This window comes from Oncorhynchus mykiss, chromosome 8 (genome assembly GCF_013265735.2).
Source record: "Oncorhynchus mykiss isolate Arlee chromosome 8, USDA_OmykA_1.1, whole genome shotgun sequence".
Classification (NCBI taxonomy): Eukaryota; Metazoa; Chordata; class Actinopteri; order Salmoniformes; family Salmonidae; genus Oncorhynchus; species Oncorhynchus mykiss.
In genome coordinates this window covers 79,066,532-79,094,403 of record NC_048572.1, presented here as the reverse complement: position 1 = coordinate 79,094,403, position 27,872 = coordinate 79,066,532, and the positions used below count along the sequence as shown (strand labels likewise).

The 27,872-nt window shown below is 44.8% G+C and overlaps 1 protein-coding gene across 1 annotated transcript; it reads right to left on the bottom strand.

Moving 5' to 3' along the window:
• Window positions 1-1,147: 1,147 nt before the first annotated feature.
• slc25a42 (solute carrier family 25 member 42) lies at window positions 1,148-27,653 on the bottom strand. The gene is made up of 8 exons (XM_036986388.1): window positions 26,144-27,653; window positions 20,083-20,250; window positions 17,201-17,315; window positions 17,074-17,099; window positions 16,263-16,429; window positions 8,871-8,987; window positions 5,718-5,869; window positions 1,148-2,192 (listed from the first exon to the last, which is right to left on the bottom strand). The coding sequence occupies exons 2-8, from the start codon at window positions 20,164-20,166 to the stop codon at window positions 1,867-1,869; spliced, it is 987 nt and encodes a 328-aa protein (XP_036842283.1). The 5' UTR covers window positions 20,167-20,250; window positions 26,144-27,653; the 3' UTR covers window positions 1,148-1,866.
• Window positions 27,654-27,872: the final 219 nt, after the last annotated feature.

Sequence of the window (27,872 nt, the reverse complement as noted above, 5' to 3'; positions counted from 1 at the left end):
AGGCATGTGCTTTATCATAACTTGCACTGAATGATATCCCCTGAACGTTATGAGGTGCGTTTCTTTTAATAATAGTGCTGCAACAACTAATAAGATGCAGATGTCTATCTGGATAAATCATATTTAAAAAAAAAACATATTTCTATACAGAAATGATAGCCAGCACGCATAGTGGTCCTATAGAAGCAGAATCAGGGAGTGCTGGGGCTACTCAGAGCAGCAAACATCTCCCCCAACTCTACGTCACCCCCCCACGTCACCCCTCCCCTCCTCTCTCCTCTCCCGGCCCCACGTCACCCCCCCCCCCCCCCCCGTCACCCTCCCCTCTCCCCGTCACCCCTCCTCTCCCGGCCCCACGTCACCCCTCCTCTCCCGGCCCCACGTCACCCCCCCCACCCCCGCCACCCCTCCCGGCCAGTCAAGTCTGTAGCCAGGCTAAAGATTGAAGAACTGGACACTATTAAAATATATACCAGTGGCCGTGTTACACTCACTGACTGACTCAACACTGAGAAACATCCTATTGGCTGTTAGGTTAACCCATATATATGTCTGTTAGTTAAACTCATTTTCTACGGTTAGTGAAAAAACAGCTGTGTATTGTCACTCACTGTATTCATTGTACACCGAGTGTACAAAATATTCGTTTCACCTTTCCTATATTATGTTGCACCCCCTTCTGCCCTCAGAACAGCCTCAGTTTGTCGAGGCACGGACTCTACAAGGTGTCAAAAGCGTTCCACAGGGATGATGGCCAATGTTGATTCCAATGCTTTCCACAGTTGTCAAGTTGTCAGGATGTCTTTTTGGGTGGTGGACCGTTCTTGATACACAGGAAACTGTTGAGTGTGAAAAACCCAACAGCGCTGCAGTTCTTGACACAAACCTGTGGACCTGGCACCTATAACCATACCCTGCTCAAAGGCACTTAAATCTTTTGTCTTGTCCATTCACCCTCTGAATGGCACACATACACAATCCATGTCTCAATTGTCTCAAGGCTTAAAACGTATTCTTTAACCTGCCTCCTTCCCTTCATCTACACTGATTGAAGTGGAAATAACAGGTGACATCAATAAGGGATCATAGCTTTCACCTGGATTCACCTGATCAGTCTATGTCATGGACATGTTTTGTCCAATATGTATATTTCTTGTGAGAACTTCACTGTACCAAAAAAAAAAAAGAGATTAATATCAATCTTCTCTAGTCATAAATCATATTATTAATTACAATGCCCGTCTTGTATATGCTTTGGTATAACTCATTAAACAAAAATCATCAACCAAACAAAACAAAATCTCATGGGGGCACATTGTCGTTTGATAAAAGTCAAATCCAACTCATGTGGAAGGAGATAGACAGGAACAACTCATCTGATCCAGACTGTTGGGAGGTCCCCTATTCAAGTAGGGACGCAAGGCAAGGGAGACACCCGGAAGGTGTGCATTGTCACTCTGTCTCACACACACATACACACACACTTGTGTATTTTGTGTGAATATTACACACATGAAATAACTGAACATATTGCACCTGAACATGACGTACAGGACCATAGTGTGTATATTATGACCCACCAAATGTACCTCTTATGAGACTTCATGCCTCCATGTACATACACAAAGATGAAGACATTCATTTCACACACTGTGTGTGTCCACTGTGCTGACCTGGATCACTCAATCACACATTCCCCAATCCGTTATGCCTTGACCCTAGAAAACGACAATGTTTGTTTTCTCATCCTGGCCTTCACGTCGTTTGTGCCGAGGTTCTCATAGAGCGACTGTCCTGCTATTATCTATGGTCCTCATTCCCCTCGCCGTTGCCTTCTCCATCCCTCCACCAGTCTCTCCCTACTGCTTACCTGTTATTATACCTCAGCTGGTACAACTTCTTCAGAAGGATCTGTGTCATGTCAAAGGTGGTGAAGCTGATGCCCACAGCGATGGGCCCTTTGACCCAGTTCATACTGAGGCCCTTGTAGAGTCCACGCACCACGCCCTCCTCCGCCACGATGTCCCGCATGGTACCCAGGATGGTGCCGTAGGTGTGCCCAGTTACGCCCGCCGTCTGCATGCGCCGCCGCACCACATCCAGCGGGTAGGAAGCTGATTGGCCCAGGAGACCTGCGCATGCCCCGAACACCAACCTCTCGTACGAGTAGGGCTGGGGGCGACCGCTCCGCTCTGGAGAGGGTGAGAGAGATGGAGAGAGGGAGGGAGGGAGGGAGAGGGTGAGAGAGATGGAGGGAGAGAGGGGGGGTGAGAGAGATGGAGGGAGGGAGGGGGGGAGAGAGAGATGGAGGGAGGGAGAGAGGGGGGGTGAGAGAGATGTAGGGAGGGAGAGAGGGGGGGTGAGAGAGATGGAGGGAGGGAGGGGGGGGTGAGAGAGATGGAGTGAGGGAGGGGGGGTGAGAGAGATGGAGGGAGGGAGGGGGGTGAGAGAGATGGAGGGAGGGAGGGGGGGTGAGAGATGGAGGGAGGGAGGGTGGGTGAGAGAGATGGAGGGAGGGAGGGTGGGTGAGAGAGATGGAGGGAGGGAGGGGTGATAGAGATGGAGGGAGAGGGGGGGTGAGAGAGATGGAGGGAGGGAGGGTGGGTGAGAGAGATGGAGGGAGGGAGGGTGGGTGAGAGAGATGGAGGGAGGGAGGGTGGGTGAGAGAGATGGAGGGAGGGAGGGGCGGTGAGAGAGATGGAGGGAGGGAGGGGCGGTGAGAGAGATGGAGGGAGGGAGGGGCGGTGAGAGAGATGGAGGGAGGGAGGGGGGGTGAGAGAGATGGAGGGAGGGAGGGGGGGTGAGCGAGATGGAGGGAGGGAGGGGGGGTGAGAGAGATGGAGGGAGGGAGGGGGGGTGAGAGAGATGGAGGGAGGGAGGGGGGGTGAGAGAGATGGAGGGAGGGAGGGTGGGTGAGAGAGGTGGAGGGAGGGAGGGGGGGTGAGAGAGATGGAGGGAGGGAGGGAGGGGGGGTGAGAGAGATGGAGGGAGGGAGGGAGGGGGGGTGAGAGAGATGGAGGGAGGGAGGGAGGGGGGGTGAGAGAGATGGAGGGAGGGAGGGGGGGTGAGAGAGATGGAGGGAGGGAGGGAGGGGGGGTGAGAGAGATGGAGGGAGGGAGGGAGGGGGGGTGAGAGAGATGGAGGGAGGGAGGGGGGGTGAGAGAGATGGAGGGAGGGAGGGGGGGTGAGAGAGATGGAGGGAGGGAGGGTGGGTGAGAGAGATGGAGGGAGGGAGGGTGGGTGAGAGAGATGGAGGGAGGGAGGGTGGGTGAGAGAGATGGAGGGAGGGAGGGTGGGTGAGAGAGATGGAGGGAGAGAGGGGGGTGAGAGAGATGAAGGGAGGGAGGGGGGGTGAGAGAGATGGAGGGAGGGTGAGAGAGATGGAGGGAGGGTGAGAGAGATGGAGGGAGGGAGGGAGGGTGAGAGAGATGGAGGGGGGGAGGGAGGGTGAGAGAGATGGAGGGAGGGAGGGAGGGAAGGAGAGGGTGAGAGAGATGGAGGGAGGGAGGGAGAGGGTGAGAGAGATGAGGGAGGGAGGGAGGGAGGGATGGGAGGGGACAGGGTCCATGTCAGTGGGAAACCTTATATTTACATTATCAGCAATACAGTGCATGGCTGACTAGACAGACAGACTGGACAGAGAAAGACACACTAGACAGATTAGATACAGACTAGACAGATTAGATACAGACTAGACAGAGAGACAGACTAGACAGATTAGATACAGACTAGACAGAGAGACAGACTAGACAGATTAGATACAGACTAGACACAGACAGACTAGACACAGACAGACTAGACACAGACAGACTAGACACAGACAGACTAGACAGATTAGATACAGACTGGACAGAGAGACAGACTAGACAGAGAGACAGACTAAACAGAGAGACAGACTAGACAGAGAGACAAATTAGATACAGACTAGACAGATTAGATACAGACTAGACAGATTAGATACAGACTAGACAGAGTAGATAAAGACTAGACAGATTAGATACAGACTAGACAGAGTAGATACAGACTAGACAGAGTAGATACAGACTAGATACAGACTAGACACAGACTAGACAGAGATACAGACTAGACACAGACTAGACAGAGAGACAGACTAGACACAGACTAGACAGAGAGACAGACTAGACACAGACTAGACAGAGAGACAGACTAGACCGAGACAGACTAGACAGAGAAACAGACTAGACAGAGAGAGACAGACTAGACAGAGAGAGACAGACTAGACAGAGAGAGACAGACTAGACAGAGAGAGACAGACTAGACAGAGAGAGACAGACTAGACAGAGAGAGACAGACTAGACAGAGAGAGAGAGACAGACTAGACAGATTAGAGACATATTAGATACAGACTAGATACAGACTAGACAGAGAGACAGACTAGACACAGACTACACAGAGAGACAGACTAGACCGAGACAGACTAGACAGAGAAACAGACTAGACAGAGAGAGACAGACTAGACAGAGAGAGAGAGAGACAGACTAGACAGATTAGAGACAGATTAGATACAGACTAGATACAGACTAGATACAGACTAGATACAGACTAGACAGAGAGACAGACTAAACAGAGAGACAGACTAAACAGAGAGACACAGACCAGACAGAGACCGACTAGACATAGAGAGACAGACTAGACAGACTAGACAGAGAGAAAGACTAGACACAGACATAGAGAGACAGACTAGACAGAGAGACAGACTAGACAGAGAGACAGACTAGACAGATTATAAACAGACTAGACAGACTAGACAGTCAGAGAGAGACAGACTAGACAGATTATATACAGACTAGACAGAGAGAGACAGACTAGACAGATTATATACAGACTAGACAGAGAGAGACAGACTAGACAGATTATATAGACTGGACACAGACTAGACAGAGACAGACAATAGACAGAGAGACAGACTAGACAGATTAGATACAGACTAGACAGAGAGACAGACTAGACAGATTAGATACAGACTAGACACAGACAGACTAGACACAGACAGACTAGACACAGACAGACTAGACACAGACAGACTAGACACAGACAGACTAGACAGATTAGATACAGACTAGACAGAGAGACAAATTAGATACAGACTAGACAGATTAGATACAGACTAGACAGATTAGATACAGACTAGACAGATTAGATACAGACTAGACAGACTAGACAGTCAGAGAGAGAGAGACAGACTAGACAGATTAGATAGAGACTAGACAGATTAGATATAGACTAGACAGAGAGACAGACTAGACAGATTAGATAGAGACTAGACAGAGAGACAGACAATAGACAGAGACAGACTAGACAGATTATATAGACTGGACACAGACTAGACAGAGACAGACAATAGACAGAGAGACAGACTAGACAGATTAGATAGAGACTAGACAGAGAGACAGACTAGACAGATTAGATAGAGACTAGACAGAGAGACAGACAATAGACAGAGACAGACTAGACAGATTAGATAGAGACTAGACAGAGAGACAGACAATAGACAGAGACAGACTGGACAGATTATATAGACTGGACACAGACTAGACAGAGACAGACAATAGACAGAGAGACAGACTAGACAGATTAGATAGAGACTAGACAGAGAGACAGACAATAGACAGACTAGACAGATTAGATAGAGACTAGACAGAGAGACAGATAGACAGACAGACTAGACAGACACGACAGCTGAGACACTGCAGTACCTGCATGCATTTTCTTGAGAGTCTCGTAGGTGAAGAAACTGAGTCCAGCGTAGGGCACCACACCCAGTATGGTGGGGGTGAAACCACGATACAGTGTCTTCAAACCCTCCTCACGAGAGATACGCACAAACACATGGATTATGTTACTGTACCTGAGGGGAGAAGAGAGATGGGATGTAAAGTGCGAGTTATTCGCAGCACCACAAACAGTCTGTGTGTGTGTGTGTGTGTGTGTATACAGTGCATTCGGAAAGTATTCAGACCCCTTGACTTCTTCCACATTTTGTTACGTTACAGCCTTATTCTAAAATGGATTAAATCATTTTTTCCCACTCATCAATCTACACACCATATCCCATAATGACAAAGCAAAAACAGGTTTAGAATCTTTTGTAACTGTATTAAAATTTAAAAAACTGAAATATCACATTTACATAAGTATTCAGATCCTTTACTCAGTACTTTGTTGAAATATATTTGGCAGCGATTACAGCCTTGTGTCTTCTTGTGGGTTTGACGCTACAAGCTGGGCACGCCTGTATTTAGGGAGTTTCTCACATTCCTCTCTGCAGATCCTCTCAAGCTCTATCAGGTTGGATAGGGAGCATCGCTGCACAGTTACTTTCAGGTGTCTCAGGAGATGTTCGATCAGGTTCAAGTCCAGGCTCTGGCTGGGCCACTCAAGGACATTCAGAGAGTTGTCCTGAAATCACTCCTGCATAGTCCTGGCTGTGTGCTTAGGGTTGTTGTCCTGTTCAAAGGTGAACCTTCGCCCCCCAGTCTGAGGTCCTGAGCGCTCTCGAGCAGGTTTTCACTAAGGATCTCTCTGTACTTTGCTCCTTTCATCTTTCTCTCGATCCTGACGAATCTCCCAGTCATCAAACAGGCAAAGCATCAATACAGGACTAAGATCGAATCGTACTACACCGGCTCCGAAACTCGTCGGATGTGGCAGGGCTTGCAAACTGTTACAGACTACAAAGGGAAGCACAGCCGTGAGCTGCCCAGTGACACAAACCTGCCAGACGAGCTAAATAACTTCTATGCTCATTTTGAGGCAAGTAACACTGAAACATGCATGAGAACATCAGCTGTTCCAGACGAATGTGTGATCACGCTCTCCTCAGCTGATGTGAGTAAGACCTTTAAACAGGTCAACATTCACAAGGCCGCAGGGCCAGACGGATTACCAGGACGTGTACTCCGAGCATGCGCTGTCCAACTGGCAAGTGTCTTCATTGACATTTTCAACCTCTCCCTGTCGGAGTCTGTAATACCAACATGTTTCAAAGAGACCACCATAGTCCCTGCGTCAAAAAACACTAAGGTAACCTGCCTAAATGACTACCGACCCGTAGCAATGCTTTGAAAGGCTGGTCATGACTCACATCAACACCATTATCTCAGAAACCCTAGACCCACTCCAATTTGCATACCACCCCAACAAATCCACAGATGATGCAATCTCTATTCCACTCCATACTGCCTTTTCACACCTGGACAAAAGGAACACCTATGTGAGAATGCTATTCATTGACCACAACTCAGCGTTCAACACCATAGTGCCCTCAAAGCTCATCACTAAGCTAAGGACCCTGGGACTAAACCCCTCCCTCTGCAACCTAGGACTTCCTGATGCCCCCCACCCCCCCAAACCAGGTGGTAAGGGTAGGTAACAACACATTCGCCATGCTGATCCTCAACACGGGGGCCCCTCATGGGTGCGTGCTCAGTCCCCTCCTGTACTCCCTGTTTACTCATGACTGCACGGCCAGGCACAACTCCAACACCATAATTTAATGATGACAACAATGGTAGGCCTGATCACCGACAACAATGAGACAGCCTATAGGGAGACAGACTAGACAGTGTGGTGCAAGGACAAAAACCTCTCCCTCAACGTGATCAAGACAAATGAGATGATTGTGGACTAGAGGAAGAGGACCGAGCACGCACCCATTCTCATCAACGGGGCTGTAGTGGAGCAGGTTGAGAGCTTCAAGTTCCTTGGTGACCACATCAAACAAACAAACTAACATGGTCCAAGCACACCAAGACAGTCATGAAGAGGGCACAACAACGCCTATTCCCCCTGGCATGGGTCCTCAGATGCTCAAATAGTATTACAGCTGCACCATCAAGAGCATCCTGAAAGGTTGCATCCCTGCCTGGTATGGCAACTGCTCGGCCTCCGACCGCAGGGCAATACAGAGGGTAGTGCGTACGGCCCAGTACATTACACGCCCCCCACCCTCTTCTTCGCTGCTGCTACTCTCTGTTATTATCTATGCATAGTCACTTTAATAACTCTACTTACATGTACATATTACATCAATTACCTCGACACACATTAACTCTGTACCGGTACCCCCTGAATATGGCTCAGACATTGTTATTTACTACTGCTCTTTAATGATTTGTTAATCTTCTCTCTTACATTTTTTTTGGGGGGGGGGGGGGGTTCTTAAAACTGCATTGGTAGTGAAGGGCTTGTAAGCAAGCATTTCACTGTAAGGTCTACTACACCTGTTGTACTCGGCACATGTTACAAATAACATTTGATTTGAGTTCCTGCTGCTGAAAAACATCCCCACAGCATGATGCTGCAACCACCATGCTTCCACGTAGGGATGGTGCCAGATTTCCTCCAGACGTGACGCTTGGCATTCAGGCCAAAGCGTGGTGCCTTGTAGCAAACTCCAAGCAGCCTGTCATGTCATGCATGTGCCTTTTACTGAGGAGTGGCATCCGTCTGGCCACTCTACAATAAAGGCCTGATAGGTGGAGTGCTGCAGAGACGGTTGTCCTTCTGGAAGGTTCTCCCATATCCACAGAGGAACTCTGGAGCTCTGTCAGAGTGACCATCAGGTTATTGGTTCTCATAGCAAAGGGTCTAAATACTAATGTAAAAAAAAAAAAGGTATTTATGTTGATCATTTTTAATAAATGTGCGAAAATGACTAAAAACCTGTTTTCGCTTTGTCATTATGTGGTATTGTGTGTAAACTGATGTGGAAAACCATTTATTTTATACATTTTAGAATTATCCTGTAACGTAACAAAATGTGGAAAAAGGGAAGGGGTCTGAATACTTTCTGAATGTACTGTGTGTGGGAGTGTGTGTGTTCTCAGAGGTAGGGGTAGTTGTCTTACATCTCCTTGGGCGTGACAGCCATCCTGGCTCGCACCATGTCCAGAGGGTAGGTGAGCATGGCAGCTGTGGTACCGGCCATAGAACCCGCCAGTAACCTTGGCACCGGCGGCAGGGCTCTGGAACACAGTACACAGGATACATAAGGGCCTGATTTGACAATCTTTGAATACCTAGGCTCTGATCCAGGCTTGAGAAACCTGGAAAAAAACAGCAGACAATAGGCAGAGTTGCAAAGAAAAAGTCATATCTCAGACTGGCCAATAAAAAGACAAGATTAAGATGGGCAAAAGAACACAGACCCTGGACCAAGGAACTCTGCCTAGAAGGCCAGCATCCCGGAGTCGCCTCTTCACTGTTGATGTTGAGACTGGTGTTTTGCGCATACTATTTAATGAAGCTGCCAGTTGAGGACTTGTGAGGCATCTAGTGTGTCTAGTTTGAGAAACAAGACACACTAATGTACTTGTCCTCTTGCTCAGTTGTGCACCGGGGCATCACACTTTCTATTCTGGTTAGAGCCAGTTTGCGCTGTTCTGTGAAGGGAGTAGAACACAGCGTTGTACGAGATCTTCAGTTTCTTGGCAATTTCTCGCATGGAATAGCCTTCATTTCTCAGAACAAGAATAGACTGACGAGTTTCAGAAGAAAAGGTCTTTGTTCTAGCCATTTTGAGCCTGTAATCAAACCCACAAATGCTGATGCTCCAGATACTCAACTAGTCTAAAGAAGGCCAGTTTTATTGCTTCTTTAAATCAGAACAACAGTTTTCAGCTGTGCTAACATAATTGCAAAAGGTTTTTCTAATGATCAATTAGCCTTTTAAAATGATAAACTTGGATTAGCTAACACAACATGCCATTAGAACACAGGAGTGATGGTTGCTGGTAATGGGCCTCTACGCCTATGTAGATATTCCATCCAAAATTAGCCGTTTCCAGCTACAATAGTCATTTACAACAGTAACAATGTCTACACTGTATTTCTGATCAATTTGATGTTATTTTAATGGACAAAAAAAAGTGAATTTCTGAGTAAGCCCAAACTTTAGAACGGTAGTTTAGTTACGAATGTTAAACCAGTACGGCTGGTCTAAATGGATAGCCACTTTTCATTCATCTAGTAAACCCATAATTCACATCGCTTCTGATCTCACTCATCAGCCTATGAGCAAGGCAATTCCACCACGGTTGCTGATTAACCTACTGGCTCAATCGCAAATAATCATTATCCTTTCTTTCAACCAATGGGCATGACTCTTGAGTTGAGATATAAATACTCCTCCTACCTTGTGTCTCCAACTTGTTGTTTTAAAGCAACTCTTCCAACAACCTTCCACCACCACCAACATAATAATCTTAAGGCTCGTCATTGGAACTCCTTTCCCCAGCACGGGAGTTGATGCCTGCTGCCCAGCATTGGGCAACCTATCATCAGCATCTGGCTCTGGGGAGCATTGCTCGGAGACGAGGCCTAACCAAAACTATTCAATAAAATGTCTTATTATATTCAGTCTCGGTTATCATTCAGTTAAGCCTGTACTCAATTGAAGTTTTTAAAGGGTCAATCGGTGATTGCGTCATTAATTATGACTTTAAAATTATCTACACACGCCCACCCATTAATTCTTGAAGAATATAACTTACATAATAAATGCCTAATGAGCTTTTGTCCAATTGTCATACCCAATCAGAACCCAAAATATTTGTATGTATTTTATTTAACCAGGAAGGGCTCATTACGATTTGAAATGTCATTTTCAAGAGCGTCCTGGTCAAGATAGGCAGCACCAAGTCATTAACAATTAGACAGACAACATGACAAACAACAAGTAATCTAGTAAAAACCATAGAAATCACAGGAGTATAACAAAATCATAAAACAGCAAATTAAAAAGATTGACAGGTCAGGGAATCAGCCTCAAAATCCTTCATCAATGAATTAAAAACACCAATGTGAAACGACAAGTTCTTCCAGTTTAAAAATATTTTCTAAGGCATTCCAAGCTGATGGCGCAGAGTACATAAAAGCCCTTTTATCAAATTCAGTTCAGCCATTTGGAACAGTTAGCAGGGCACCTCCCTGACCAAGGCCCTTCTCCCCCAATTGCTCAGTTTGGCCTGCCGGCCAGCTCTAGGAAGAGTCTTGGTGGATCCAAATTTCTTCCATTTAAGAATGATGGAGGCCACTGTATATTCTTGGGGACCTTCAATGGTGCAGAATTTTTTGGGTACCCTTCCCCAGATATGTGCCTCAACGCAATCCTTTCTCGGAGCTCTACGGACAATTCCTTCGACCTCAAGGCTTGGTTTTTACTCTGACATGAACTGTCAACTGTGGGACCTTATATAGACAGGTGTGTCTCTTTCCAAATCATGTCCAATCAATTGAATTTACCACAGGTGGACTCCAATCAAGTTGAAACATCTCAAGGATGATCAATTGAAACAGGATGCACCTGAGTTTAACTTCAAGTCTCAAAGCAAAGGGTCTGCATACTTATGTAATAAGATAAGTATTTGATTTTTAATATATTTTGCAAAATGTGGGAGTCATTATGGGGTATTGTGTACAGATTGATGATAATTATACTTTTTAAATTCATTTTAGAATAAGGCTGTAATGTAACAAAATGTGGGAGTCATTATGGGGTATTGTGTACAGATTGATGATAATTATACTTTTTAAATTAATTTTAGAATAAGGCTGTAATGTAACAAAATGTGGGAGTCATTATGGGGCATTGTGTACAGATTGATGATAATTATAATTTTAAAATTCATTTTAGAATAAGGCTGTAATGTAACAAAATGTGGGAGTCATTATGGGGTATTGTGTACAGATTGATGATAATTATAATTTAAAAAAAATTCATTTTAGAATAAGGCTGTAATGTAACAAAATGTGGGACTCATTATGGGGTATTGTGTACAGATTGATGATAATTCTAATTTTTAAATTCATTTTAGAATAAGGCTGTAATGTAACAAAATGTGGGAGTCATTATGGGGTATTGTGTACAGATTGATGATAATTCTAATTCTTAAATTCATTTTAGAATAAGGCTGTAATGTAACAAAATGTGGAAAAAAAGTGAAGGGGTCTTAATACTTTCCGAATGGACTGTATCTAGCTGGCTAGCTAGAGACTTGTGATCTTCAGCAGTGTGACACAGTTAACAATTAACGTTAACCATGTTAGCATTACATTCCTCCTGCTAGTGTCTCAGTATTTATGCTGCAGTAGTTTATGTGTCGGGGGGCTAGGGTCAGTTTGTTATATCTGGAGTACTTCTCCTGTCCTATTCGGTGTCCTGAGTGAATTTAAGTGTACTCTCTCTAATTCTCTCTTTCTTTCTCTCTCTCGGAGGACCTGAGCCCTAGGACCATGCCTCAGGACTACCTGACATGATGACTCCTTGCTGTCCCCAGTCCACCTGGCCGTGCTGCTGCTACAGTTTCAACTGTTCTGCCTTATTATTATTTGACCATGCTGGTAATTTATGAACATTTGAACATCTTGGCCATGTTCTGTTATAATCTCCACCCGGCACAGCCAGAAGAGGACTGGCCACCCCACACAGCCTGGTTCCTCTCTAGGTTTCTTCCTAGGTTTTGGCCTTTCTAGGGAGTTTTTCCTAGCCACCGTGCTTCTACACCTGCATTGCTTGCTGTTTGGGGTTTTAGGCTGCGTTTCTGTACAGCACTTTGAGATATCAGCTGATGTACGAAGGGCTATATAAATACATTTGATTTGATTTAGTAGCCTTTTCGCTCTGGGAGACCTGTACACAATGGATACACCAATGTGTACCGGCCTCCCAAAGTAAAGAGGCTATCCTGTTAGCTGATGTTACCAATAATAGTTTTTCCTGTCAGCGAACACGTCTAGGTCTAGTTCCTAAAAGTTATAACTTTAGCTACCTAGACAGTTAGTTAGCTGGCTATTCATGACTACATCTGGCTATACAGTCGTGGCCAAAGGTTTTGAAAATGACACAAATATTAATTTCCACAAAGATTGCTGCTTCAGTGTCTTTAGATATTTCTGTCAGATGTTACTATGGAACACTGAAGTATAATTATAAGCATTTCATAAGTGAAAGGCTTTTATTGACAATTGCATGAAGTTGATGCAAAGAGTCAATATTTGCAGTGTTGACCCTTCTTTTTCAAGACCTCTGCAATCCGCCCTGGCATGCTATCAATTAACTTCTGGGCTACATCCTGACTGATAGGAGCCTATTAGTGCTCCATCATGCTGGAAAAGGCATTGTTCATCACCAAACTGTTCCTGGATGGTTGGGAGAAGTTGCTCTCGGAGGATGTGTTGGTACCATTCTTTATTCATGGCTGTGTTCTTTGGCAAAATTGTGAGTGAGCCCACTCCCTTGGCTGAGAAGCAACCCCACACATGAATAGTCTCAGGATGCTTTACTGTTGGCATGACACAGGACTGATGGTAGCGCTCACCTTGTCTTCTCCGGACAAGCTTTTTTCCGGATGCCCCAAACAATTGGAAAGGGGATTCATCAGAGAAAATGACTTTACCCCAGTCCTCAGCAGTCCAATCCCTGTACCTTCTGCAGAATATCAGTCTGTCCCTGATGTTTTTCCTGGAGAGAAGTGGCTTCTTTGCTGCCCTTCTTGAGACCAGGCCATCCTCCAAAAGTATTTGCCTCACTGTGCGTGCAGATGCACTCTGCCAGCTGCTATTCCAAGCTCTGTACTGGTCGTGCCCCGAACCCGCAGCTGAATCAACTTTAGGAGATGGTCCTGGCGCTTGCTGGACTTTCTTGGGCGCCCTGAAGCCTTCTTCACAACAATTGAACCGCTCTCCTTGAAGTTCTTGACAATCCGATAAATGGTTGATTTAGGTGCAATCTTACTGGCAGCAATATCCTTGCCTGTGAAGCCCTTTTTGTGCAAAGCAATGATGACAGCACGTGTTTCCTTGCAGGTAACCATGGCTGACAGAGCAAGAACAATGATTCCAAGCACCACCCTCCTTCTGAAGACTGAAGCTTCCAGTCTGTTATTCGAACTCAATCAGCATGACAGAGTGATCTCCAGCCTTGTCCAAGTCAACACTCACACCTGTGTTAATGAGAGAATCACTGACATGATGTCAGCTGGTCCTTTTGTGGCAGGGCTGAAATGCAAATGAACTGAATCCCCAAAAAGCATTTCCACTGCATGGCAAATAGGGACTTTGCAATTAACTGCAATTCATCTAACCACTCTTCATAACATTCTGGAGTATATACAAACTGAGGCAGCAGGCTTTGTGAAAATTAATATTTGTATCATTCTCAAAACTTTTGGCCACAACTGTACATTGCTTTGGCCTACCTAGTTAACGTTATTACAATTCCTAGCTAGTTGTCTAACACTAGCCGTAAACAGCAGCATTGACTTCCTATTTTAAAAGGCCTTGAGTAGAATAACTAGCTAGCTAGCTAATTTACGTTAGTATTTGAAACCATCCAGTCCTATGATTAAATGTCTATCATATACAAAGTATTATTCGTTTCTGGCAGTGTAGATATGATATCCACCAACACATTTGAAAAGACAGTACAACCCCAATCGAAGTAATTACAGATTTACCCTTTTCTCAACATTGTACTGTTCTACTGGAAACCTGCCTTTATCTATGTTTACGGGTGTGTGTAATGTGTTCATCACCCTCCCGTGCGACACCCCCAGGTGTGAGCCAGCTTTGAGAAGGTTCTGGAGGATCTGACTCGCTACATGGAGGAGATGGAGTCTTTGATTAATCACAGGAGGATAGGATTAGCAATAATCTGCAATGGACGTCACCAACAATGAGAGATAGGCTACACCTACAGTCAGACCTTTACTAGGAGGTGTGTGTGGATGTGAGTGGTCTTTCTGTCATGCCCTGATCTCTAATTCCCCCTCTCTCTCCCTCCCAATCTTTCTCCCTACCCCTTTTCTCCCTCTCACAGTGTGAAGGTGGTGTATAATGAGCTCCACAACACTCATGGCCATCTGCGCTGGTGGAAGAACACCCACAGACTGGGCATGCCCACTGACTAGCTTCAGTTCCAGGTGTGCATGCGTGCGTTGCACCTGGAACTGAGACCAGTCAGTGGGCATGCTCGGTCTGTGATTGTTCTTTGTCGATGTTACATGAAAATGCTCAAGCACGCGGTACACTTTTGAAAATGGTATTATCCCGACAATTGAATTTAGAAACACTTGTGTGTAGCCTACAGCCACGTGTGCATTGTTGAGCTAAACTGTGTGGATTTGTCTTTTCTAGAACTGTCCCGGAGTCTGTTTTGAACTTGTAGACATTTTTTTTTATCATCCCATAGATGACGGGGCCTTAATTTCGAGCCTTGGAGGGAATTATTTTATGAAGACATAAAAAGTATTTGGTTGTAATTGTAATGTTGCAATATTAAATAGGGTACCAAGGGTGGCCAACCATCCTCCAGGAGAGCCTTAAAAAGGAAGTTGTTGTATTTTGAGACAAGCTTGAATATGCAAAGAAGCCAATAGGCAGAATGTAGCCTATATATCTCTGTCTGATTCTCTATGGTAGAAGGATAGTAATGCATTTTGTAAAGTGGCTTCCTTGCATCATACAATGACATGAAAATGGTGTTACATAGTGGCAAATGGTAAAAAAACAGTCATATCAAGCCTTGCTTGTTGATAAATTGAATAGTTTCATTTGCTGTGGAGTGCTAGGGGGAAATGTGCACCCTCTGGGTCCTCAGGACCAGCATTAACACATGCGGTTCTGTCGAGACTAATCACAATCCTCATCATTTTTAATAAAGTGAACAAACTTTCTTTCATATTCTTGTTTATTTGTGCTAAGGAGGTCCAGTAGGTTCATATGAATAGTACTGCTGAATGTATTACAATCATGTTGGTAGGGTTGACTTGAGTTAAATATTGTTATGTTTTGGTATTGTAATGCATACTGCAACTGGTCTCATCACCTGCTGCTTGCATTTCAATAGCTAAGTTGTTTATGAATTACACAATTGCCAGAAGGAGAGGATAAATCAGGCTAAGATGCTTGCTTGAACATCAGTCAACAGCCATATTAGTGCAGAACAACATTACCTGGACACTTATATGTACGATTTTGTGATGAGATTCCAAATAATATTGGAGATATGACCGAAGAGTAATACTCAAAATTACAGAACTAAATTTGGCACATCCGTTGAGAACACAATTCTCTAAAATAGTCAGCAGATGGTGCCACAATGCGCTCGCTACTTTTCTTGCTAGAAGAATGGATAAAACATTTAGCATTCTCCGTAGGGATTCTCTAAGAATATCTTATTCCCTATTAGGCAGGAACCTAGCCTCTGGACAAGATTAGTTTATATATGCATGGTTACTCACTTTCCCTGGAAGCCGAAGTATCCACCCAGTAGTCTCTTGTACTGCTCGTGAGCACAGAACTGGATGGCAGCGTAGGGGATGACCCGCACCATGGTGGCAGAGTTGCCCCTCCACAGGCTGAGGAAGCCATCCTTAAGGTAGGTCCGATAGATCAACCTATACGCCTCCTGGGGGTGGACCAACAGCATGGGGTCTCATCATCATAAACAGCATCTTCATCATTATCAACAGTATCACCATCATCACAAAGGGGAATACAGTGGTGGAAAAAGTACCCAACTGTCATACTTGAGTAAAAGTAACGACAGTCAAATTCTACTTGAGTAAAAGTCTACAAGTAATTGGTTTAAAATATACTTAAATAATTGAAAATTCATTTTATTAAGCAAATCAGACGGCACCATTTTGTTGTTGTTGTTGTTTATTTACGGAAAGCCACGGCCACAGAACATTCAGACGTCATTTACACACGAAGCATGTGTGTTTAGTTGAGTCTGCCAGATCAGAGGCAGTAAGATGACCAGGAATGTTCGGTTGATAAGTGTGTGAATTTGACTATTTTCCTGTCCTGCTAAGCATTCAAAATGTAACGAGTACTTTTGGGTGTCAGGGAAAATGTATGGAGTAAAAAGTACAATATTTATTTAGGAATGAAGTGAAGTAAAAGTAGTCAAAGTAAAATAAAGTACAGATACAAAAAACTACTTAAGTAGTACTTGAAAGTATTTTTACTTAAGTACTTCACACCACTGGGTGAATCATGAATCATCATCAAATGAATTTTACACAGTACATGGGTCAAACAACTCACCTTGGCAGAGAATCTTGCTGAGGACACTACAATGAAGGAAATAAATAGACAAAAATGTATGACATTGAAAATAAAAATAACTGATTCCTCACTATTCCAAAAGCATGTGAGAAGTGTTGCTGCCTACCTTGGAAGATTATCTTGGTTCTGTCCAGCGGGGCCACAGCGGTTTTGGCCAAGGCTCCAGCTAAGGCCCCTGAGAGGAGGGAGTTAACCACGGACCGTGTCTGGGGCTTTAGACCCTGCACAGACAGATGGATGGACGGAGAGCAGGAGGGGACAAACATGACCAAAAGGGGTCAATCAATTGTTAACTACTAACAAAAACATTATGCATAAGTAGTTCATGTAGGCCTATGAATAAGTAGTAAGAGTTTCCATACAAAACAATGTATATGACTTTCGGTGGAAAAATAAGATTTAAGGAAGATTAAGATTTATTTAGATTTAATGAGATCAACAACATTTCCCTGCCTGGGAGTGCCTTGATAGATTAATTCTAAACTAAAACTAATCCAATACAGGCATCTTGTTAAACATTTTAAAAACACATGTCATAACTCAGCAAGTCCAAACACCTTCAGGCTATTTGATGGGGTTATTCCAAGCCTGCCAGCCACTCCTCCCTGTCATAATGTAGTTATCCAACTTAATGTCCCTACATGCAGGACAGGAGACCAGGCCTGGTTCCACAGCCTGTCCCGAGTTAACCCAAGCCTGTCCCGAGCCTCTCCCTAGCTAACCCAAGCCAATACCAAGCCTGTCCCGAGCTAACCCAAGCCTGTCCCGAGTTAACCCAAGCCTGTCCCGAGTTAACCCAAGCCTGTCCCGAGTTAACCCAAGCCTGTCCCGAGTTAACCCAAGCCTCTCCCTAGCTAACCAAGCCTGTCCCGAGCCTCTCCCTAGCTAACCCAAGCCAATACCAAGCCTGTCCCGAGTTAAACCAAGCCTGTCCCGAGTTAAACCAAGCCTGTCCCGAGTTAAACCAAGCCTGTCCCTAGCTAAACCAAGCCTGTCCCTAGCTAAGCCTTGTTTGAGTTGCAGTAGATCAGTAAACTTGGCTTGCATGAGACAGAACAAGTTAGAAATGGGCCCAGACTTGGTTAGAGACTGACCCAGCTAAGCATACAGGACTATTCTTAGAGGAGCAAACGGTTAAGGGAACACTATTTGTTCACCACACAGGCTTTGAAGCACCGGACTGATGGTAATGCCGTTTTGCCATCTAAAGATCTGCCAGCAAGAGCAGAGTGAGTGAGCAGCAAGAGCAGAGAGCGAGATACTGAGTGTGAGAGAGGGAGAGAACAGAGAGTGAGAGACAGTGTGAGAGAGAGAGAGAGCAGAGTGAGATAGAGCAGAGAGTGAGAGAGAGCAGAGAGTGAGAGAAGCGAGCAGAGAGAGACAGAACAGAGAGTGAAGAGAACGAGAGCGAGAAAGTGAAGAGAGCGAGCAGAGTGAAGAGAGAGAGCAGAGTGAAGAGAGAGAGCAGAGTGAAGAGAGAGAGCAGAGTGAAGAGAGAGAGCAGAGTGAAGAGAGAGAGCAGAGTGAAGAGAGAGAGCAGAGTGAAGAGAGAGAGCAGAGTGAAGAGAGAGCAGAGTGAAGAGAGAGAGCAGAGTGAAGAGAGAGAGCAGAGTGAAGAAAGAGAGCAGAGTGAAGAGAGAGCAGAGTGAAGAGAGAGAGCAGAGTGAAGAGAGAGAGCAGAGTGAAGAGAGAGAGCAGAGTGAAGAGTGAGCGCAGAGTGAAGAGTGAGCGCAGAGTGAAGAGTGAGCGCAGAGTGAAGAGTGAGCAGAGTGAAGAGAGCAGAGTGAAGAGAGCAGAGTGAAGAGAGCAGAGTGAAGAGAGCAGAGTGAAGAGAGCAGAGTGAAGAGAGCAGAGTGAAGAGAGCAGAGTGAAGAGTGAGCGAAGAGTGAGCAGAGAGCAGAGTGAGCAGAGAGTGAGGAGTGAAGAGAGCACAGTGAAGAGCACAGAGAAGAGATTGAGCAGCGAGAGCAGAGAGTGAGAAGAGAGTGAGAGAGCAGCGTGAAGAGAGTGTGGAGAGAGAGAGTGAAGAACGTGAGAGAGCAGAGTGTGAGAGAGAGCCGAGAGAGAGAGCCGAGAGAGAGCCGAGAGAGCAGCGTGAAGAGAGAGAGCCGAGAGAGCAGCGTGAAGAGAGAGAGAGTGAAGAACGTGAGAGAGAGCTGAGAGAGAGCGAGGCATAGAAAGAAGGAAAAATAGAGAAATAAAAGAGGGAAGGACTGGGGGAGGGAAGGCCTCCCCGGCTGTGTGTCCAGTTGAATGGACTGGCTCAGCTCATCCCACTCCTCCTCTCCTCTGTCCTCATTTACTCCATTCCTGAAACGTCTCACACAGCGGCCAATGTAAGAATAAACAAACACACTCAAGTGGAAAAAGTAAGAGACTGGGAGATAGGCCAGTGTGTGTCAACTGTGTGTGTGTGAGACAAGAAAAGATAACCAGCCCTGACAATGAGTCATAAAATAAAATAAATACTGACAAGAAGTCAATGGTAGAAAAACAAGACAGAAGAATGTGGCCCTGTTTGAACATTGAAGTCTCTTGTTACTGGCATTAAATCACTCCTAGAACGTTGTGAACCGACTGTAAACAACAGACAGCTGTACCTTAATATTCTAAATGATAAACACGTTGCACACCACTAGGGGGGAAAAGGAGCAAAATAGAGTCAATACAGAATATAGGCTATCTTTGCCATGCATATCCTCATATCATGGCTTTGAGTTATTTTGTTTAAGCCTACTGTTTGTCTTGAATTAAGAAATTGTTTTTATTATAAAAAAAATAAAAAAATTATTATCTTGTCCAGGTTAAGGCATGACCTTCCTCCACACAAAGGAAAGCCATTGGAAGCTATAGTTATGGTGGGGAAAAGGCCTTATTCCAAAGAGTTGGGTCAATAATGGAGCCAAAGTTTGAGTTTTTCCTAATCACATGACCAGACGGGGCAAAACTCCAGGCCCCAGCCAATGAACACATTAAACGACAGCTTACCTCTGCCTGGCTGTCGGAGGGCAGTGGCAGCACCTCTCCTTGTGTGAGTGGTGTTGCCTGGTGTTGCTGGACTCCATTCCCCATCCCCGTGGACTACGACGCTCACCAGCCGCTGCCCACACTCATACACACCGGCCACCGGGAGGCGCCAACGCCAACTACCTGAAACTAGGAACGGCAAGGCCCAAGGGACAAACAGAGAGGGGAAAACACATGAATGAACATGTCAATGCAGATTCTTGTCTCAAGCAACCTCTCTACTGATTGCCACGGTTTGTCAGCTGAAATGCAAAACTGACAAGACACTAGAATGAATTAGGTCACACAACAACAACAACAAATGCCCCAGTGCTCCACTGGACAGATCTTTACTATAGTACGCCAAATCCCTGTAGATCAACTGACATGACAAAGAATGGGTTAACAGAGCAGAAACTCTATGGACGACAGCTCAATTAGTGAATTAACTCATCAGGGCACATTAATAAAGACCCTGTGAGAGGCTTTGCCTTCAGGAGTAATGCCCCTGTTAAAGAGAGCTCTCTGTTCCACCCTTACACAACCGTTGGTGGTCTAGGCTAGCCCTGTATTTACACAACCGTTGGTGGTCTAGGCTAGCCCTGTATTTACACAACCGTTGGTGGTCTAGGCTAGCCATGTATTTACACAACCGTTGGTGGTCTAGGCTAGCCCTGTATTTACACAACCCTTGGTGGTCTAGGCTAGCCCTGTATTTACACAACCGTTGGTGGTCTAGGCTAGCCCTGTATTTACACAACCATTGGTGGTCTAGGCTAGCCCTGTATTTACACAACCGTTGGTGGTCTAGGCTAGCCCTGTATTTACACAACCGTTGGTGGTCTAGGCTAGCCCTGTATTTACACAACCGTTGGTGGTCTAGGCTAGCCCTGTATTTACACAACCGTTGGTGGTCTAGGCTAGCCCTGTATTTACACAACCGTTGGTGGTCTAGGCTAGCCCTGCATTGACACAACCGTTGGTGGTCTAGGCGAGCCCTGTATTGACACAACCGTTGGTGGTCTAGGCTAGCCCTGTATTTACACAACCGTTGGTGGTCTAGGCTAGCCCTGTATTTACACAACCGTTGGTGGTCTAGGCTAGCCCTGTATTTACACAACCGTTGGTGGTCTAGGCTAGCCCTGTATTGACACAACCGTTGGTGGTCTAGGCGAGCCCTGTATTGACACAACCGTTGGTGGTCTAGGCTAGCCCTGTATTTACACAACCGTTGTTCTAGGCGAGCCCTGTATTTACACAACCGTTGGTGGTCTAGGCGAGCCCTGTATTGACACAACCGTTGGTGGTCTAGGCGAGCCCTGTATTTACACAACCGTTGTTCTAGGCGAGCCCTGTATTTACACAACCGTTGTTCTAGGCGAGCCCTGTATTTACACAACCGTTGTTCTAGGCGAGCCCTGTATTTACACAACCGTTGTTCTAGGCGAGCCCTGTATTTACACAACCGTTGTTCTAGGCGAGCCCTGTATTTACACAACCGTTGTTCTAGGCGAGCCCTGTATTTACACAACCGTTGGTGGTCTAGGCGAGCCCTGTATTTACACAACCGTTGTTCTAGGCGAGCCCTGTATTTACACAACCGTTGTTCTAGGCGAGCCCTGTATTTACACAACTGTTGTTCTAGGCGAGCCCTGTATTTACACAACCAATGTTCTAGGCTAGCCCTGTATTTACACAACCGTTGTTCTAGGCGAGCACTGTATTTACACAACCATTTTTCTAGGCTAGCCCTGTATTTACACAACCATTGTTCTAGGCGAGCCCTGTATTTACACAACCGTTGGTGGTCTAGGCTAGCCCTGTATTTACACAACCATTTTTCTAGGCTAGCCCTGTATTTACACAACCATTGTTCTAGGCGAGCCCTGTATTTACACAACCATTGTTCTAGGCGAGCCCTGTATTTACACAACCGTTGGTGGTCTAGGCTAGCCCTGTATTTACACAACCATTGTTCTAGGTTAGCCCTGTATTTAGCCATCAACAGAAAAGTTGCTGTATGGTGTTTTCTACACATTCACGGCTGCTTTGACAAAGATCTCACTTGGAGTTTATGACAACTAAATAAAAGTAAAGGACATTTAAAAGTTTCCACCACAATGTATCCAGACTGAGCGTTAACATTGAAAGAATGAAGAGAGAGACATTTGAGAGCAACAGGCTACTTGAGTTACCCCTCTGTCTGTCTGCCCTACATCTCAGGGCTATAATAAGTTACTGGGCAACATTTCATCAACAGAAGCACCTCTGGACTGGCATAGCACAAAGCTGCTGCTACTTTCTGGGTGAAAGGTGTCTGTCCAAGGCAGAGGCGACACTGAAGAACACCACCATACACTAGGGCCGTCATGATAAAAAAATTAACTAAGGTGATAACATGAGGCTGTTTTTTCCAACATTTGGACTGTTTTCCTCAAGAAATTAAGTCTGATTCATGTTTTGTTACTCAGATGTATTGTGGCAAGGTATCTCGATACTGGTGACAATTCTACCAAATACAGCTCAGTGAGCTCACACCTACTCTTATATTGTGCAGGCGCGCACACACACACACACACACACACACACACACACACACACACACACACACACACACACACACACACACACACACTTTTATTTGATGTTTTTTTTCTCAGGGTCATATCGCAAACAACAAAGGGAATAAAGTGCACCACATAAAAAAGAAAATGAGTGACTAAACTAAAATATGGAATTGGCAGTCAGACACACAGAATAAACTGTGTATGCCCACAGAGGGACCACCTCATCCTACTCTGAGAAAAGAAACAAAGCAAGCTAAATAATCTCTGTCGAGGATATCTAGGCCAACCTACAGGTCTTTCAATTAATCATTACACTGCAAAATCACCCATTCTTGAAACCCAGACTGAACCGCCTTCTGGGAATAGCGAGGAGAATGAGGGATGAAAATAGCAGTATAGAGGGATGAGCCTAGAAAGAACAAACGGTGACTGTTGGAAGACGCGTAGTCAGTGGCAACTAATATTGGCATCCCTACAGCATGGCCAAATACCAACCTGCAGAAAAAGCAGTCAAACAGCCCCCACCCCTCTCTCATGCTTCTGAGTCATGAAATGTGACGTGTCAGCTGCATTCTGTCATGACAACAGAAGACCTGAGAAACATATTCATGGGTTGTCACGTTACATGTCATGAACATACACATCAGTCACAATAGAGTACTGTATTTCTAGTCAATTATTTCTAAGTAATCCTTTAAAAATAGAAATTTAATTGGACTTACATGGTAGGTGTGTTGGTACAGTAGACTACTCCCCAAACTAGTCTAGACCTGCTGTACTAGAAAGAGCTGATCCCAGACCTAAAACTCATTTTCTCCGGGCTTTCTCTTGTCCCTCTGCAGCAGTAGACTACTCCCCAAACTAGTCTAGACCTGCTGTACTAGAAAGAGCTGATCCCAGACCTAAAACTCATTTTCTCCGGGCTTTCTCTTGTCCCTCTGCAGCAGTAGACTACTCCCCAAACTAGTCTAGACCTGCTGTACTAGAAAGAGCTGATCCCAGACCTAAAACTCATTTTCTCCGGGCTTTCTCTTGTCCCTCTGCAGCAGTAGACTACTCCCCAAACTAGTCTAGACCTGCTGTACTAGAAAGAGCTGATCCCAGACCTAAAACTCATTTTCTCCGGGCTTTCTCTTGTCCCTCTGCAGCAGACATATGGTGAGCAATACGTTTGGAACATCGAATCACAATCAAATCACAGTATCAAATTGCAATAAGTATCCTATCGGCAACTAGGTATCGTCAAGTCCCTGTCAAAATCCCAGTCCTAATGCTTTGTACCACACAAGGAGGGTCCTCGTCATCTTACCTGCCGCACATCCAGGATTTCCCAGCATCTTTGCAGGAACTAGTCGTTTCTATATGACGCGGCAGTGAGGCACAGTCCATACAAATCATAGATGTAATATCTTTTGTTGTTGTAGAGTGGACATGGTTATTTCTGCAACTGGACACGGACATTTATAAAAGATACTTTTCCCCCCCGAATTGAGAACCTAGACAGTATCGCCAAGAGCAAGTTAGTTGAAACATCTATGGGAGCGTTTTGTATAAGTTAACGTGTAATGCCCAGAAATGGAAACATACAGTGCATTCAGAAAGTATTCAGACCCCTTCCCTTGTTCCACATTTTGTTACTTTACAGCCTTATTCTGAAAATAATTAAATAAAAATACTCATCAATATACACACACACACACAATACCCCATAATGACAAAGCAAAACCAGGTTGTTATACATTTTGGCAAATTTATATGAAAAAAAACCCAGAAGTAACTTATTTACATAAGTATTCAGACCCTTTCATTGAGATTCAAAATTGAGCTCAGGTGCATCCAACTTGGAGTCCACCAGTGGTAAATTCAACTGATTGGACATGATTTGGAAAGGGCACACACCTGTCTATATAAGGTCCCACAGTTGACAGTGCATGTCAGAGCAAAAACCAAGCCATGAGGTCAAAGGAATTGTCTGTAGAGCTTTGACACAAGATTGTGTTGAGGAAAATATCTGGGGAAGGGTACCAAAACATTTCTGCAGCATTGAAGGACCCCAAGAACACAGTGGCATCCATCATTCTTAATTGGAAGATGTTTGTAACCACCAAGACTTCCTAGAGCTGGCCGCCAGGCCAAACTGAGCAATCAGGGGAGAAGGGCCTTGGTCAGGGAGGTGACCAAGAACCTGATGGTCACTCTGACATAGCTAGAGTTCCTCTGTGGAGATGGTTGTCCTTCTGGAAGGTTCTCCCACCTCTGCAGCTCTCCACCAATCAGGCCTTTATGGTACAGTGGCAAGACGGAAGCCACTCCTCAGTAAAAGGTACATGACAGCCCGCTTGGAGTCTGCCAAAAGGCATCTAAAGGACTCTCAGACCATGAGAAACAAGATTATCTGGTCTGATGAAACCAAGATTAAAATCTTTGGCCTGAATACCAAGCCTGTCTGGAGTCTGGAGGACACCTGGCATCATCCCTACGGTGAAGCATGGTGGTGGCAGCATCATGATGTGGGAATGTTTTTAAGAGACAGGGACTGGGAGACTAGTCCGGATTGAGGGAAAGATGAACGGAGCAAACTACATAGAGATCCTTGATGAAAACCTGCTCCAGGGCGCTCAGGACCACGAACTGGAGCAAAGGTTTACCTTCCAACAGGACAACGACCTTAAGCACACAGCCAAGACAAAGCTGGAATGTCCTTGAGTGGCCCAGCCAGAACCCGGACTTGATCCAGATCGAACATTTCTGAAGAAACCTGAAAATAGCTGCGCAGCGACACTCCCAGTCCAAATTCTAAACCTGTTTTTGCTTTGTCATTATTGGGTATTGTGTGTAGATTGATGAGGGAAAAAACGATTTATTCCATTTTAGAATAAGGCTGTAACGTAACAAAATGTGGAAAAAGTCAAGCGGTCTGAATACTTTCCGAATGCACTGTTTTCACATATCTGGGGTTCAATCTGCATCTAGCTTACTGTACTAAACACCTACCAAATGTATGGGAATATAGGCATATAACAGGTTATACATCATATAGTAAATGTAACCTAGATATTCAGAATGTTTACATATTACATATTTAGGCAGCAAAGGATTAGCTAGCTAGGATTTATATCTTCTTCCAGATCAGATGACACACACACATATATATATATATATATATTGACAAAATAACAGTGACATTGGACAAGTGGCTGCACACAGTGACAAAGGCACCAGAAGTTGACAAAGAGGGACAACTTTTACATTCCTGGAGTGTCATCTCTACATGTATGTTAGCAAACTAGACATCTAACTAGTGACTAGCCAGGGTAACTAATCTATATATACGCACTGCAGATAATGCTAGCTAGCTACTGGATGTTGAAACAGCATCTGGTCATAGCAGGAGACCCGTTCCCTTCTATTCCGACACTGGTTCAACTGGTTGTTAATTTGATCAATAAGCAGTTACACGAGCATTGTTATCTTACCTTGTCGATATCCTAGCACCCCCTGTGGATCCTTCCGGGTTTCTTTATTTTTTTTAATGAATTTACAGACGTTTTCTTTAAATATTCAGTTGGCAGCCTGTCTCCACCCTACGCCGTCCTTGAGTTTAGCGATGGCTATCGAATTGATTCTGCACACCAAAATAACTTAGCTAGCAGGGTTAGCGAGCTAGCTAAACAGCAATCTGTCACGTCAATGTTCAAAGTGTGTCCACGTTTTGAATATAAAACTCTTGAAAGTGGAACACTTTCGTGTCGCTAACGTTTTCAGATCCCGGAGGCACTGTCTGTGACATTATTTTCCGTTTCATTGCCCCAACTATGACTTTAGTAACTGTCACCTTCCATGCTGCTCTGTATCTGCTGTGACACCGCTAGCAGCAAGCTTTGCAAGGGCGAGTGCGGTGGGGTACTGGGAAGTGAAGTCATTGGGAGGTGACGGATACTTCGATAGGTCCGTTTGAGGGGCGTTAACGTAATAAACAAAAAGCTTTTGTTGGGAATCATGAGTTTTTGTGAGTCTATGAATTTTGCAACGAAAAATGCAAATAACAAAAGAGGGCTCACATATATAGAGTTGAAAGTTAATGTTCTGTCTGCAATGTGCAACACAAAGTGCCATGTCTCTATTTTCAGAACGTGAGTATCCCTTATAGACGATAAATTGAACAGCAGGTGTGTTAATCAATTTATCATCTATGCACACCATGTAAACTCTCCAGGACCAGGATTATAGAGCACTGTCCAATATAGAGATGAGGTTCATGCATAACATGTTTTATCCATCTTCATCTGATCCTAGTCCCTCAAATCAAAGTTTACTGGTTGAGTACACAGATGTTCAGTTATTGCAGGTGCATCGACATGCTTGTGTTGCTAGCTCCAAACGTGCAGTAAAACATAGCAATAAAAATGCACACATAATCCAGAAAATTGAAAAAACAATTATATAGGATGAGCCATGAATAAGGTATATGCATATAAAGTGGGTGAAACAGTTTGTAGACATGAATGTGACCAGTGTTCCTGACTGCTGGGCAACACCTCAGACTGGTTCTACAGCTTTTATCATTGTAGGGCAGAGAGAACAGTATCCTTAAAAAAAAAAGTATAAACAACTCATCCCCTTCTTGTCACTAACCAATGGGAGCTCAGTAAACAACATCCTTTAGTTCACTCAAACATAGAAGAGAGTCCCATACACACACCAAAGCTCAGCCACTCTCACAGTTTAGAAGTACGGTACTGTACCCACATCCAGTTTGGTTCCTTTCAGCTGCAGGGTGGTAACGTCATGAAAGAAAATCAGACACCAGCACACTGCCGAATGCTTCCGCAGTCCATCAACAGGTGAATCTTAACATCTATTTAAGATTAATTTTGACTCAGGTCTCCAACTGACATCAATGCATATTACATGTTTTACTTAAATGGAAGTTAGAATTCACTCCCAATTTCATCATTGCACTTGAACTGCATGAGCAGTACTTTTCTTTCTCCCCTCTCGCTCACACAAATACATGCAGACACAGGTAGAACACCCTCAAGTCAATGGACAGTGTAAATCAGACACACATCAGATTTCATGTTTTAGATTCATTTTGTGCAGCTGCAAAGAGAACCTAGTTTAGATCAGCAAAAAAATGCAGACATTTTGAATCAGTTGGTTTTAATACACTGTTCCTGTGCTGATCTCTGAGGAAAAGGCATG

What these genes read in the sequence shown, in the direction of transcription:
- slc25a42 (XM_036986388.1), bottom strand. Translation starts at nt 20,166, where the DNA reads ATGGGGAATGGAGTCCAGCAACACCAGGCAACACCACTCACACAAGGA. An exon ending in CCTCCGACAGCCAGGCAGAG is followed by an intron (nt 17,316 to 20,082) that starts GTAAGCTGTCGT and finishes CTGTCTGTGCAG; the next exon opens with GGTCTAAAGCCCCAGACACG. An exon ending in TACTTCGGCTTCCAGGGAAA is followed by an intron (nt 8,988 to 16,262) that starts GTGAGTAACCAT and finishes ACTGTGTTCCAG; the next exon opens with AGCCCTGCCGCCGGTGCCAA.